This window comes from Mizuhopecten yessoensis, unplaced genomic scaffold (genome assembly GCF_002113885.1).
Source record: "Mizuhopecten yessoensis strain PY_sf001 unplaced genomic scaffold, ASM211388v2 scaffold10985, whole genome shotgun sequence".
In the NCBI taxonomy this organism is placed as follows: domain Eukaryota; kingdom Metazoa; phylum Mollusca; class Bivalvia; order Pectinida; family Pectinidae; genus Mizuhopecten; species Mizuhopecten yessoensis.
In genome coordinates, this window is record NW_018408820.1 from 264,015 (window position 1) to 280,908 (window position 16,894).

General features: G+C 34.2%; 1 protein-coding gene across 2 annotated transcripts; it reads left to right on the top strand.

Moving 5' to 3' along the window:
- The first annotated feature begins 50 nt into the window (after positions 1 to 50).
- On the top strand, positions 51 to 10,125 carry LOC110464381 (pituitary tumor-transforming gene 1 protein-interacting protein-like). Of its 2 annotated transcripts, XM_021519574.1 has the most exons (8): positions 51 to 359; positions 2,481 to 2,530; positions 2,836 to 2,944; positions 4,434 to 4,545; positions 5,603 to 5,668; positions 6,453 to 6,499; positions 6,802 to 6,816; positions 9,027 to 10,125. In XM_021519574.1, exons 1-8 carry the CDS (start codon positions 146 to 148, stop codon positions 9,068 to 9,070), a joined length of 657 nt encoding a protein of 218 aa, XP_021375249.1. In that variant the 5' UTR covers positions 51 to 145; the 3' UTR covers positions 9,071 to 10,125. The 2 variants fall into 2 exon arrangements, with proteins under 2 accessions (XP_021375249.1, XP_021375250.1); XM_021519575.1 differs by lacking the exon at positions 6,802 to 6,816.
- The last annotated feature ends 6,769 nt before the right edge of the window (positions 10,126 to 16,894 follow it).

The window sequence follows — 16,894 nt, forward strand, 5'->3', positions numbered from 1 at the left end:
AATACTAGAACTTTATTGTATGCCACCTATCGAAATTTGCAAATCGCCGGATATTACAAAATCTACATTTTACTTCCTATAGATCTGTAAACAGAAAGTTGATCAGTAGGCTACTTAGTAGACGTTTTGAAGACAATCTACAACAATGAAGTGTTTAAATGTACTGTGTGCTGGTACTTTGATCCTGTTAATGGCAGGGGGTTCATATGGGGCGACGACCACTGGGAAACATACTACACAAGTTGCTCCAACGACGGAGGCACCTGCGACGACCCAGAAACACACGGTGGTGACGACCCATCCCCCAGCAAAACAAACTACTGCTGGGACGAACTCTTCCACTATGACACCAGAAGAAGGTATGTATCTGTGAGACAAACAATTTTACGGCTACTCTGTTTGTTTATCGTTTATAATTCTCGAAATCCAAAAATTGCAAATGGCTGATCAGGTTGGGCATAACGGCGCATATGGGTAATATAATCCTGCATTTGGGTAACATCTTTGTATGTTATGGTTGAATGCACTTCGAATCTACTTTCACTATCCTATATAAAAAAAAAATCAAAATTTTGTACTTCAGTATCTTTATTAAAAATCGCTATTTATATGGTTATTATAAACAACTTTTGGTTGAACGTTTTTTGGTGTTTTGACATTTTCGTGATTTGAGATGTCCCGACTTTTCTAAGGCTTCAAAGGTCGTGAAATACTTTCAAAACCGAAAACTGTTCAACCAAAAGTTGTTTGTAATAACCAATAGATATGGCGATTTTCAATAACGTAAGTGAAGTACAAAATTTTGATTTTTTATATAGGATAGTGAAAGTAGATTTGAAGTGCATACCCAAATGCAGGATTATTACCCATATGCGCCGTTGTGCCCTACCTGTTGATGGCTACACTTTTAGAGACGACTATATATAGCATTATAAACATAAACAGTCGTCAACTCGCTCAGTCACTGGTTCTCATTCCATGGTGATGGTCATAGCAGCTTTTACTACTGTCAGTGTTTTTACTACTGTCAGTGTTTTGAAGATTATTTATTGAGATGGATTGTTACGAGATCACATTCCCTTAATTTAAGATTGATTACTTCTTCATAGCATTATTATGCCCTTTTAGAAATCTGAGTCAATACCCATATTATTAATGTAGACCAGTCCATGATCAATATCTATGTTACTGTTGATCATGATTATGAGGAGTCATTTCAATCCGTCAATATCCATGTTTATCATTATCATGATGAGTCATGGTAATCAATCAGAATATATCCATATTATTCCCAATGTTGATCATTCTACATTGTATATAATATCATGATGATGAGTCATAACTAATAATCAGGACATCATGTATGTATCACTCACTCATAATCACAGGTGTTCAGGTTCTGGAATATAATTGTGATATATTTAGGTATTTCACATCTCTATATACCGGGTTAGACACTAACTTTTTTTGCTTGGTAGTCCACAGGACTAGTTGAATAGATTATTTACTAGTCCTTAGCTTATATATATGTGGTCATGTATCTAGTCCAAGATTTCCTGATAAGGAAACATTGTGATCTACAGCACGAAACATCTCAAGTAGGGGACAGTCCCATGGACAATTATCATGCTATATATCTTATTTTAAGCAGTTTTCTAAATTTAAAAAAAGGAGTATTCTTATTTTATACCGGTAATCATATTTTTCACAAGTCCAAAGAACCAGTTAGGTTAGGTGATTCACTAGTCCTTGCTGAAATCTACTAGTCCAGGTCTGGTGTTATTGTCAACCCCTGTATATAGCCCGAGTTTCCTTTGGTCCTGATCTATGACAGTACTGCAGACTTACACATTTTGAATGATAGATGTCGGGGATGTGGCCAAAGTGAATGATAGATGTCGGGGATGGGGCCAAAGCGCACTCTCCGACACAAACTGTTTGGAAAAGTTTTGAGTGCTGGCAGCATAAATCTGCTATGATTCCTTACATATATTGATATATGGTGTATTTTTTTTATCTATCCAAAACCGTCCTGGGCAACACGAGTGGAATTGACAGGCTAAATCGAATGCACATGAATATTACATGACACATTGACACTAACAATAAAAAAAAGTAACATGCATGGAAAGCTTCAATATATAGCCATATTGGAAAGTGCAGTTTCCAACATCAGATCAGCAAGGATAGCCTCATAAGGCAATGAATATACATAATGATAGTTCGTTATATTAAAAACATAAGAAATGATCAAGATTACTTAAATATGTGTTATTTTAATGTTTCTTGGAAAAGTAAATATTGGAGCTGAAATTAAAGCTATGAGGTGGTATGCGATCTATATTGTATCGGCAAAGTCGGTGAAGTAGACTGGATATATACATCTTATCAATTGATTCCTAGAAATTCATATGCGCTTTTTCAATTTAATTTATTTTTATCATGACGCTTTATTTTTATCATGATGCTTGTATTTGTAGAGTGTCAGTCAAAAAGCAGTGGATGTCATGCCTGTTTGAATATGACTCAAGTAAGATTTAAATCACAGTTTTATACAGCATGGCTATCTGTGTATTTGTGATCAATTCAGGGTGTTTTTCTGTGCAAATTACAGGCCAAATTTGGGCCCATTCTCGGCGGAAAAGAGTGTCATTTTCCCCCCAATTCTCTTAAAAGTGTGAATTAAAGAAACGTTTTTTTCACAATATAATTATATTCCAATCTATACCTCTTTTCAATGTAATTCACTGGTGATACATGTGTATTTCAACATAAGATCTAATAACCCTGTTATACTGGTGTACGTGTTATACAAGTTCCTTTACTCTGTTTTAGTGCTTGTGGTGCAAGTCCAAGAACACCTGTCTGTTATACCCAACTGGCGACATCCTCCCTCACGCCTCCCTTTGTCCGTTGGAAGATGCTCGCTGGGGAGTGTGTTGGGGTAAGTTCTAAAAACTAGCAGCATCATGATTGCTTGTTATAAATATATAGTGCCAACATAATGGCCCAGGGAGGTTATCAATGCTCCCGGTAATATAAGATTTGCAAGTCAGATCTGACATGCACAGCTTCCTTTTCAATTAGTTACATATAATATCATTATAATGAAATGGAATTATCTAAGTATTCATAATGGATGATTCTATTGAATGTTTGATTTATATCTCCCCCTTGAAATGAAGGGAGAGATATTGTATTAGTGCTGGTTCTTCTTTTCTTACGATATATACTAGATCTGTAACTTTTAATCTATAAGTTTACCTCTCCATCGCTGATGTGTGCAGTGCTGTAATTTGGTCTTTCCACCCAAATCTTGTACATGTGTGGGCCATAACTTTAAACTTTGAAGGTTATCTTTATGAGACTGAAGTATAACTCAATGATTCACTTAACTTAGTTAGATCATTCACTGTGACCTTGGTCTCAATGTTAATGTTCATGATGATTATGGCGCTTAACTCTGGGTCAAATAAGTACAAAATTTCCAATGACATTTTCCTGTTCCATAACTTCTAAACTGTTTAAGATGAAATCTGAAGTACCTAAGACTGCAAAAGAAGGTGTGTGGTACATTCTAAAAAAATAATGATGATTTTGACCTTTACCTCATGGTCAAATATGTACAAAATTTCCAATGAAAGTTTGCAATTGTCCAGGCCGTTAACATAAATTTCACCAATTGAAAAAATATTTTGACGAAACTTGAAAGATACATACATTACCCACAGAAGATGTGAAGTGCAGAATATTTCGGTCACTGTAACCTTCATCTCCAGGTCAAAGATCCAATCAGAGCAAAGCACATGTATACACATATATATGGACTGATAAAAAATAATTAAGGGGAGACAAATGTTGTTTTCACAAAAAGACATATCTCTAGTTTAGATCTTTTCTGATTTCATAGTATAATTTAGAAGCATCACTGCCATCTGATATATACTATTAAAACTTTATAATAATAATAATAATTTGAGGTTCTTATATATATACCGCTTTGTCACAACCTAGTTCATACATTGTACATTTGTAGGTCGTCTCAAAGCAGTTCACAAATTATTATCCGTGGCTATAGGGCCTTTGCAACCAGCCAATATCTTTCTCAACTCCCTGTGGAGGATACAGCCAGTGCTGCCATTTTGACACTCATAGCTAGCATTGAACAATTCTAGCACTGCCCAACCATGTACTCATTTACAGCTGAGTAGACTGGAACAAGCGGAGTAAAGTATATATCTTGCTCAAAGATACAACACCGTGTCATGACATGACTCCAACCCGCAACCTTTCAGTCACGAGCCCGGTGTCCTACCACTAGACTGCCGTGCCTTCTAACTTTATTATGTAGTCATATATCATTTTTCAACCCATACAATACCAGAATATTATATTACATCTGATATATGACAGTTTCATATTTTACTTTTCAGTTAACTTCAAAGTGCTGATCATTGTGATGGGGTGTATTGGAGGCCTCATATTCTTAGTGATCACCATCTGCATCTGTAAGTGCTGCTGCTGCAAGAAGAACAATTCAGCCAGGTAAATATATAACACAATTTTTTTTTAAAATAAGTTACGAAATTGTTACATATGTTAAAGATATATATCCATAATGATATCATACAGTCGTTATTCCTTCTTTTTGAAAACGCCCCCAGGGGCGGAGGGTTGAGACCCAAATGTGTCAAATTGGCTTGAATTTCACCAATCTTCTCCACACTCGGATACAATGGAAGCAAATACTTTTCATTATTGTAAGGTCTTCAGGTGCTTTGTCAAAATTGTGAATTTCATTACCCCCATGCTCCACGTTTACATATTATATAGGAAAAGGATACTTGATCGGAAGTAAACTTGATTGGAATTATAAACCTAAGATGACAGTTTGTTACTATGAAACACGTGCACAAGAGCTAAAGGGCAGGCCCCAAAGTGTTAAAAGGTGGTTTATAAAATTTAGAGTTTTATCACTTCCATACATGTATTGTTTTTATTGAGTACCCAATGCTCCTTTTTGTAAGAATTTTTCATTTGTTTCATTCTGAAAGAAATACTTTTTCTTTCTTATTTTGTCACAAAACTGTTGTACCTTTTGTGTAATGATCTTACATTTGTTTACTTAATTAACACAATTCATATATCAAAACCTTTCGATGGCTCTCCACATCATAAGAAACATTCAAGTTACTGTATATGTTAGAGAGTGTCCAATCGCCCAGTAAGGATTTTGCATTAGATTACTTCATCAATATATGTGTATCATAAATCCTTCAAAATAAAACTTTCCATATACAAATGTAACTCCATAGCAAAATAAAGTCAGAGGTGCAAGTAAACTCACGATCACTGATCTTTATGAGAAGAGTTGAGGTCTTTCTAAAAAAAAAATGGCATGGAAACCAGATAACAGAATTGCAATTTAAGATATTTTTTTTACTTCTTTTATTTTTTTCTATTTTGCAATTAACAAGAGTTTTGTTTTTCATGCTTGTTCAAAAGTAAGAAATATTTAATTTTGCACAGTCTTATAATACAGTGATGTCACTAGATTTAATTACCAGTTTGGGTTCAATGTCACTTTTACCATTGTTTCTAGCTATGCTAAAGATGAGGCTAAAGAAGACAGAAGAAAGGCGGACCGTAAGGCCAAGAGTGATGAAAGGTTAGTTTTTGTAATTTTGATATGGTACGATATGAAGTTGTGTCTCCATTAAAAGTTTTTCGATTCAACAATTTTTCCAAGAGTTATTGCCCTTTGTTCATTTCAGTATTTCATTTTTTTTTGTCCGGAGATCTCCTCCTACATTTTTTGACGGATTTCTTTGAAACTTAGTAGGCTAGATAATCATGATATGTTGTTGTGTTTCCTTGAAAAGAATTTTGATTCAATTATTTTTGCAAAAGTTATTGCCCTTTGTTCATTTCAGTATTTGATTTTTGTCCAGCAATCTCTCCTCCTACATTTTTCAACAGATCTCTTTGAAACTTGGTATACATTATAATCATGATATGAAGTTGCGTCTCCCTTAAAAGAATTCTGATTCAAAAGTTATTGCCCTTTGTTCATTTCAGTATTTGATTTTTTGTCTGGCGATTTTCTCCTACATTTTTTATAGCATGTCAGCTAGCCACTCTTAGAATGATGCAGATCTTATTTCAATGTAAGAAAGTATATAGCACTATATGGCATTCGATGGGCGTATATTGTTCCGCCCCGCGGTACTCTTGTTGGTATTCATTATAAGGCCCATTAAATAATAAGTATTACCCTCCCTTCCTTATGACTTGAGTTCTATGGGGTAGACTTTCTCTATAGTTTGTGGGAGTGATATAAAGGCAGCATAAAATGATATTAAAATACCTCAATTTATGTTGAGTTCATAAGATCAATTCGAGAAGGAAATTCGTTTTTTTACACTACTTAAACCTGTACATGTTGTATTTAGGAGAGCCGATAGGAAGACCAAGACAGATGAAATCAGGAGAAAGTATGGTAAGTTGATTAACACTGCTTAATTATTATCATTGTGTGCAAGTATATGTATACTCAAAATAAAAAAAATGCTATCCCTGAAACCCTAGGCCTGACTGAAGAGAATGAAATTTTTAGATTTTGAAAGAAATATTGAATGAGTTAATTTATAACTGATCATTGATGGTGAAATCTTAAGTGATTCCTACCAATAATTCCTGTAGAATATTCTTGATTTGTGATGTTCCTTGTACTTAATTAATGAAATCCTCTATTTATGCATTGATTATTTGTTTCGTTGTGATTGCCTCCCTTGGCATCAGGAATTGGTTTCAAAGGTAAGATTTTGACAGCTGGAACGGGAAACTCAACCCAAGTATACTTTAGTTAGATTTTGTGGTTTTCACCTTTCATTTTTGAATTTATTCATCTTGTTATTTATTCTTTAATTTCAAACTTTTATTTTTTTGTTTGTGTGTGTGATAAAGGAATGGATATATCATTTTTTGTGAACTGAAGAATAGACAAAAAACAGATTTGTATTTTTTATTTTAACTTCTCAATATAATTATGACATAATTTAAAAATATTTTCAGTTGTACATCATGTATACAAAATTTAAACTTTTCATTTTTTTTTATCTGTGGTTGTCTTTCAGCATGTATTTCTGTAATGGAGATTAAGTTGAAGTGATTTCAAATATATACTCTCTTTTGATATTTCATATTTTAAGCATTTATTGATAACTTGGTGTACATTTGGGTGTGTTATAATTGATTGTTATGCACTTGAACAGCTCAATGTGTTACACTATTTAGTGGTAGACTATATAAATCAAAACATATATTTGGTCCCCTGTCTCATTGTTAAACATATCTGTCCCATATTTGGCCGCAATGGGCCAGTTCTAAATCGAGATGAAGGGGCTAAAAGACCCAAGTATTAAACAAAGGGTAGCTGAATCGAGTCATTTCTGTACGTACATATACAACAACTATTGAACATACGCTTGCAGCGAAGCCGAATCGACATCGATTTTGTGGACAACTCATACACATTTTACACCTTTATGTGCATACGCTTCACTGGTCATTTGTCTGATGAAGGTGACAGTGCACATATCCTACTAGGCAATCTTTATTGGTTGTGTAAAAAGAACTTTTCATAATCCATACTTGTCCCAGAATAATATAAACATTCAATCGGTACATAAAGGTGCCCATTCCAGTTTATCTGGGTTCGTAATTTCACTTGATCTTCTCTACTTGTATATATAACTGTATTGATACTGAACAGATCAATGGTGTTTCCTTTAACCCTTTCACCCCTATGTAACTTTAGTAGAACCTACCATGCATTGATCTGGATGAGTCCATTATGGTTAAAAGTGGTGAAAGGGTTAAGTATATTTGGAATAAGCAATTCATAACATATGCTGGTTTTCCTCTGTGGATGATTTTCCTCAAAGAAAAGTAATAAACTCCTTCGAAGGTGCTGTAAAACCTCCAGATAGTTTATTGTTTACAATGCACACAACATTAAAAATGACTTTAAATGAAATTCTCAACATGACTAGTACTGTCAAGGCCTACACCGAGGAACTTGCTGCCCCTTGTACTTTATGCCTTGTAAGAAACAGGTGTTTTCGAAAAACTGTGTATGTTTCAAATACTACATTTCGTATAAAGATCAACTGTTAACTTGTTTACATACAAATACAGATGAACATGAAATCTATATAATATACAGTTAATTAAATCTTGATATATTGTCCCTCGTTTCATTTGTCACTTCGCTTACTGCAAACATATTTCTATGTTCTTTTTTTTTTTGTTTTCTTAAGAATTCCTTAATACGTTTCACTCTGTTTATTGCCAAACCCCTTTATAATGCCGAAATTTCTCTTGAGAAATGGTTGCAGTATAGCAAGGTTTTACAGCTGTTTATAGAAAAAAATAAGATATAAAGAACGACTTTAAAACTATTAGCTATTTTTTCTATACTTTCCCACTTAACATGGTCATATAATGTTTTTAATTATATACACAAATATACCAGGTTTATTCAAAGTGATGAATCTATTCAGAACAAAAACATTTTCTCCAGAAATGTTTTGACTAGGTGCCAGCTGCCTAATGTTGTTAAATTTGTTTCTGAAAATGTGAAGTGTTTTAGCTTCTTTTGTTCAAATGTTTGGTAAAAAAGTGTTTTAACTTCTTTTGTTAAAGTTTTCAGTAAAAAAACATGTTGAACTATATACTTATGCATCATGAACTACTGTATATACTGATGCATCAACCCTACATATTTGTATGTGTTTAATTAAAATCTCTACCAGTTGGTCAACTTTGTTGGTAATTATTACATTACAAAATTGCGATTCTTTTAGGAAAAAATTTGTGTGTTTAATTAAAATCCCTACCAGTTGGTCAACTTTGTTGGTAATTATTACATTACAATTTTATTTTTTTGACAAGGTACTTATTACTGTTGTTTATGTTTTTCTTTATAATTTTCTGACATCTCTGTATTTTGTCTTCCTGTGCAGGTCTTATCAAGGAGGACAACCCCTACTCAAGATTTGATGCTTAAACTCCCCGGAACTGACCATAAATCAAGTCCAGATACATGTGCCATGCAGTCTATTTTTGATACATTGTACTTGTACATTATACAAAAAGTATATGTGCATCAGATGGTCAAAGTGAATTTAATTTTCAACTTTTGAATTTTGTGAAAGGTTTAAAGACGGATTGAAATTTGAATTAGTCAAAAAGTTATTATGGTTTGTTCATTACCAGTGAAAAATAGGTATTTTCTATTAGGAAAGATTCAAAACGGGATAAAATTTGTTCTCAGATGTAGAAAGTGTAATATGAGATACATTGGAAGAGTATAATTATGAATTTCAGTTCACGAGATAGAAAACAAAGTACCCTGAATACGTTAACAAGGTACTGTGTATTAGGAAAGTGTGTTTTCCGCTTTAATGTAGGTGTTTCAGCTATACAGTGTAACCTTTCTAATCTGACACCCTGTACAATACAACTGTAAGATAAGACTTGATATAAAAATACACACGTATATTTTATATAGTTTCAATTAGAAATGACATAACAGCATTATCAGGGGAGGGATTAGACAGGGGGTAGGGTAGACAGGGGACGGGGTAGGCAGGGGATGGGGTAGACAGGGGACGGGGTAGACAGGTTCACATGTGTAGGGTTTGAATCTGTAAGCTTAGTGATCAGTACATAAGACGTCCATGATATATGTGTCTATTTTTTGGCGAAATATTTTAAATTCTTAATCACACATAAGAAGATGATAGAAAAATTGTTGATATTAAAAAATATAATGTAACTGTATACAAATTATATAAAATTTCAAGACAGTTCCATGTACAAACCTGTACATGCATTTGAAAACAGTGATCCATGGTGATGTTTAGGCCTAGTTGGTTTAATAACTGATGTATGTCATACAGAGATATCAGTATACATGCTAATGAACTTACATGTGACAAAGAGAGCTCTATGTTATATAAGTGTCAAGACTAACACTATGAATACACACAAGCCAATGAGCTATGGTTTAAAAGTCCAGACTAACAATATATTTTATATATATATATATATATATAGGCCAATGACCTATGGTTTAAAAGTTCACTCTAACAATATATATTATATATATATAGGCCAATGAGCTATGGTTTAAAAGTCCAGACTAACAGTATATATACACTGGCCAATGAGCTATGATTTACGAGTCCAGACTAACAATATATACACAGGCCAAGGAGCTATGGTTTACGAGTCCAGACTAACAATATATACACAGACCAATGAGCTATGATTTACGAGTCCAGACTAACAATATATACACAGGCCAATGCGCTATGGTTTACAAATCCAGACTAACAATACCATATATAGGCCAAGGAGCTTTGGCATCCAGGAGTCCAAGATACTTCTGTGCAGTGTATTACAGAATATTGTGTTTGGATGTTCAGAATAAGATTACATGTATTCCTGTCACTGTACCAAAATTCCATCTTACACTGTTATTGTAATGGATCAATGTCACGTGATACACATTTTGTTTTCCTTGTAGTAAGTTCCATTGTTTTGTACAGTGTTTTTTTGGGAACAAGTTATTCGAAAAATTCATGTATGGTATTGAATGTTGGGAATACCATGCATTCTTGTTATTGTTTGCATCACTTACTTAAAAACCTTAACTGTTTTTTTTGTGTTTTTGTGTTTTTTAAGTGTTATTCAAACACTGTTGAATCCTGGCTCCTTCAATTAGATTTTTTAAACATTAAACAACAACATGTTTTCCTCCTGATATGAATATGTCCGTTGATAAATGTCTACATAGCTGTATATATGTATGGCATGAATTTTATATTCACATTCCTAATTTAGTGTCTTTTGCGAGAGTAATGCAAGCCTTCTTCAAACCGTGTGATTAGATTGTGACACCATCCATTGTTGCAGCTGATGTGCATCCATATTTGAAAACGAAAATGGTCTAATTTTGTATTTATTCTAAATAACCGGGTACATCAGGCAAACAAAGAGATGTATTAGCATCTTGAGTACAATAGTTTATGATAAAAACGTAGATCAATGGTACAATCTGACGTAACATTGATCATTCTAATCAAGTAACAAACTCAAGTCACAAATTCATTAACGTGCAAATTCTTGTTTCCCCACAAAATGTAAATAACACTGCACATGGCTTTATACCACTCATTGCATAACCTTGTTTAATGACGAGTTAAAAAAAAAAAAGTTCGGTGTTTTTTTCATCAAATCTGTGTTAAGCTGACTTGCCTTTATTTTATTGGTTTTATTGGTGTGCTTACAAACATTTTTTCATAATTTAACATTTAACTATTCTTACAAGTGTATGTCAAGTTAAGTATCATTCCATAACATTCAATAACACACCTAGTGACTGTAAGCAGACTCTCATTCCCACGCTTTGTTAACTTGTGTTTTATCTTTAGTTTTTCACAGTTGCAGTACCCAACAGTCCAGTCTCCATTTTATTAAATGTGAAATTATTTACCATTTCTCTTATTGGATTCGTTATTATTATTTTTTCTCTCTTTTTTTCGTGTAACCGAAATATGGAAATTTAGTACAAATATGTATTTATGCAGGGTGCAGAGAAACTGACCTGGAATAATTTTGAATGATTCCCGTGTGTAGTGAGATGTTCTGACAAGATTACGTATCCTTGAAAATTCATCAAATCTACATAACTGTCTAAAACATTCAAAAATAATTAATTTCTGAAATATATTTAAAACAATAAATTCTGTTTTAATCATATTGTTTTGTGCAATTACAACATTTTTTTGTCTCCCTTTCAAAGGTATTAAATCACATTGTACATTTTCATCATCATCTCGATGTGTTATCATTTGCTATATTTATTCCGAGTTTTTGTAATCATTGTTTTGCTCCTGTGTAAGAAGTGTACCAATACTGTTTTGAAGCATTGAATAACATTTTAATGATACTCTGCAAACATACCAATTTTGGTGCTTATCATATTTTAGCACTTTTCTTACGATTTCAAAAATTTAAATATTTATTAACACCTGCTAAATGAATAATTGTGGTTTTCCTGCATGTTTAATTAGCGAATAGGTAGGTAACTTTACCAGTTAATCACAAATATGCAAAATATGAATGTGCTAAAATAAAATGTATGTTCACAGTAAATGTGATAGCCCGAGTTTCCTCATGCCCTGACACCAGACCTGGACATTTTCACAGACACCCAGACATTCTTAGTATCAAATTTAATTTGAGTAAAGTAGCAGTCATATTTTGGATGCAAATTCTCGATAAATAATTTTCCCACAATTCTTAGCGGTTAGCAACATGACGTACTTTATGACATAAAATTACCAGAAAAATTTCATCATCAAGAACCAGAGTGATGTATCATAACACCTTGGGTCTGTTGTCATTATTTGAGATTTTAAATGAGAAAAAATTGAAACTGTCCTTGCTCCACCACTGATTTCTACATATTTTTTTATCATGGAACATATTGTAGAATGTGACAATGTCATTCAGGACCCAGAACTAGTGCATGTCATTTCGGTGATGTAAAGCAATAGCTATATTGTCAGGTTGTGATTTTGTTACTAATTATTTTTTTGCCAAAGATATATATTTGTACAAAGCTTATTTTATTTGAAAAGAAAATGAAATAAAATCATTCTATAATGCTTTATTTTTTTTATTGTTTTCATCATTATGCATTGTACTACTCTCTCACTCACTGTCAATGAAATATTAAAATTTCACTAGATATGTATTTGTATTTAAATTCGCTTAGTATAGATTCCGTCAGAGAGAGAAGTTTATTTGGTGCTGCATACGACTTCCATGCATTATTCGATACAGATTCTAATAAAACTGCTCTGCCGGAGTCCGTACCATATATAGAATTACTGTGACGGAAGCCATTACCACGAGTATGGGATTAGCCCTGTATATCCGGTGTTTTAAATTGTATTGCAGAAAAAACCGAGAGCAGGATTTAACTTTGTCATCTTTTGGGAAATGAGTATCATACAATCTCACATTCTAGAAAGGTGTCTTCTCGTCACCGAATACGTGCTTTATTTTGAAATCGATTGATTGATAGGTTTTACGTCCGCTTCACTACCGGATGTATCGATTATCCAGCAGATGAAATCGAGGCAGATACTACCTTTTATACTACACGTGGCTTATTCATTCGGAATACCCTTTCGTCATATGCTAGCAAAGGCGAGGTGTTCCAAATGGTGGCTTATTTAGAGCGGAATCCTTGCATTTCGAGGATGACAATTAAGCAATGAATGTTGTAGCAAATGTTATGGTCCTATACCACACATTGTTATCGATGACAAACTTAATAAAACCCGGCAGTGATGTGTGTTATAGGACCATAACAATATTTGCTAAACTATTCGTTACTTATATTTACATTTTGATAGAGTAGTTATGCTTTATTTAGTTATTTTGAACAGCAAATGAAATGTTGAAATTAATAAAATTGATTACGTCACAAAAGAGGTTGATGATGGACGTTACAATAGCAAATGTTGTTATAGTCTCACAACAACACTTGCCTTCTCAATGCATTGTAATGGAAGGATGCAGAGCAAATGTAAATACTCTTTCAAATAAACATAAAACATATGATGTTAAAGAGATATCTAGTTTGCTTAATATGACTCATTAGTATATGTAGTTTTTCGTCTAGGTCTGAAATTGCTGATGCATTTGCAAAAAACATAGCTAAAAACTCATCCCCTTTAAACCACACCCGAAAACTCCAGTCTTCAAAGAAAAAAAGAGAAAAGACACGGCTCAATTTCAAATCATCAAACAACGAAAGTTATAATGAGCAATTTACCCTACCAGAACTTGTTGATTCGCTTCGAAAATCACAGGACTCTGCTTCAGGTCCTGATGATATTCCATATCAATTTCTAAAGCACTTACCGGACTCGTCACTAACATGCCTTCTTTACATATTCAACCAAGTTTACGCTTCCGGAAAGATTCCGATTCGTGGAAGAACTCGACAATTATTCCTATCCCAAAACCGGGAAAGGATGCTACTGACCCAAACAACTATCGTCCTATCTCTCTGACTAGTTGTGTATGTAAAACTTTAGAACGAATGATAAACACAAGATTGGTTTGGTTTCTTGAGGCCAACGATATAATATCCCCTCTTCAAAGTGGTTTTAGAAATAGAAGAGGGACAAATGACCATCTCATCAGATTAGAGACATTCATTAGAGAGACTTTCGCTAAGAAGGAACACCTTGTCGCCGTGTTCTTTGATCTTGAGAAGGCCTATGATACTACATGGCAGTATGACATCATGAAAGATCTTCACGACCTTGGAGTACGCGGAAACCTTCCCAATTTTATATCTAATTACCTATCAGATAGACACTCCAAAGTCCGTGTTGGTTCAACTTTTTCTGAAACGTCTAAACAGAAAATGGGATTTCCACAGGGTGGAATCCTATCAGTCACCCTGTTTGGCCTTAAAATCAATGTTATAGTCAAATGTCTTGGTCAATCAACAGAAGGGTCGTTATTTGTGGATGACTTTCTGATCTGTTACAGATCTAAGAACATGCACACGATAGAACGACAACTTCAACAGAGTTTAAACAAACTACAAAATTGGGCAGACGAAAACGGCTTCAAATTCTCTAAATCTAAAACTGTGTGCATGCATTTGTGTCAAAAACGAAAAGCACACAATGACACAAATCTTACACTCGATGGCACTAGAATTCCTGTTGTTGAACAGACTAAATTTCTCGGCCTCATTTTTGATTCGAAACTCTCTTTCATACCACATATTAAGTATCTGAAGGATAAGTGTTCCAAAGCGTTAAACATTATACGAGTCCGTGAAATGTTTTTGCGCCTATACAGATCTCTTATTCGAACAAAACTAGATTATGGTGGTCGGCGCGCAGTTCGTACCTGCAGATGCTAGACCCAATCCATAACCAAGGGCTACGTCTAGCCCTTAGAGCTTTTCGAATAACACCTGTAAAAAGCCTGTACGTGGAAGCAAATGAACCATCCCTTTATGACAGAAGAAAAAACTTGCATTACAGTTTGCAGCTCAATTAAAATCAAATCCTAAAAATCCTGCTTTCGACCAAGTATTCAACCCGAAATACCAAAACATATTTACGCAAAACCAAAAGCTTCTGCCAACATTTGGCATCCGAATTTCAAATTTCCTGCAAGAACTCAACATAAAGTTGACGGACATAGCTGAATTTAACATATCTGATGTTCCTCCGTGGACCATTCAAACACCTGATTTTAACTTTACATTACATGAGCGAGGGAAATCAAGTGTTATGCCCGAAGAACACTAATCCTCCTTTCGGGAATGCATTTCGAATTACCATTCTCATACACAACTTTACACCGATGGTTCCAAAGAAGGTGAGAAAGTGGCAGCAGCCTGATGTACTGCTAATTCTTGCACCTCAGTCCGACTACCAGACGGCGCCTCCATCTTTTCTGCCGAAGCATGCGCCATTGGTTTGGCCCTCGACCATATCGATGAATACCGCATTAAAAAGGCAATCATAATTATGTTCAGACTCTCTATCTGTTCTACAGAGTTAACAGTTACGAGATCCTAAAAACACACTCATACAAAACCTTGCTCTTCGAATATCTCGTATCTGAAATAAATCAAAGATAACTGTACTATGGATTCCGAGCCATGTCGGAATTAAAGGCAACGAATGTGTTGACAGGGAAGCAAAAAATGCATTAAAGGTCCAACAAACAAATATCAAACTACCATACATAGATTTTAAACCTACTATTCGTACAGCCATTCAAAATGAATGGCAGCAACGCTGGTCTCTCGAGACCACCAACAAACTTGTTAAGGTATAACCGAAACTTAAAACATCTATTCCCAGTCGGAAAGATCGTAGAGAGGAGGTTGTCCTCGCTCGGCTTCGCACTAGACACACATATCCTACTCATTCGTACCTTTTAAAACGAGAAAATCTACCTTCATGCCACGCATGTGACACTCCATTTATAGTGGAACATTTTTTAATAGAATGTTCCGATTTTAAACACATTCGTGATAACTACTCTCGAGTCCCGGATATGAAAACTCTTTTCAGTTTCGTGGACTCGAAGGCATTATTTAACTACTTGAAAGACATCGGTCTATTCTATAGACTCTGATGTCTTTTAACTCACCTTACCTTTTTTGACGTTTTTTTTATATCGCATATCATCTATTCGTTATCTCTTTTATTATTTTAACCCCCTTTTTATTTTTAATTATCTACACATACAATGCGAATGCTTTTAAAATGAACCATTTTATCTGATTTTATCTTCGCTATTCAAATGTTTATTAATAAAAAAAAAAGTCACCATGGCCCAAAATGACCACAGCCGTCGATGGGCCGTTACACATAAACAAACAAACAAACAAACTAGTTTGACATATATAAAAGATATTTGAGAAGGGGTGATATACATGTAGTTGAAGGAGATAATACGATTGTATCAGGTATATTAATTAGATATCCCTGAACAATATATTAAACATTAAACGTATTAAACTTTCTAAAGTATTGTTTTGCAGAGATAGACAGAAATTTGGAGGAAATATTGTGGCGTACATGCATGAGTCTCTGAGTTACCGTAAACACGGCGACTTTCCTTACACGCGTAATAATAATAATAATTCGAGGTTCTTTATCGCAACCTAGTTCGTAGGTCGTCTGAAAGCGGTTCACACATTATTATCCGGGGTTATAGGGCCCTTTGCAACCAGCCAATACCTTTTTTCAACTCCATGGGGAGCATA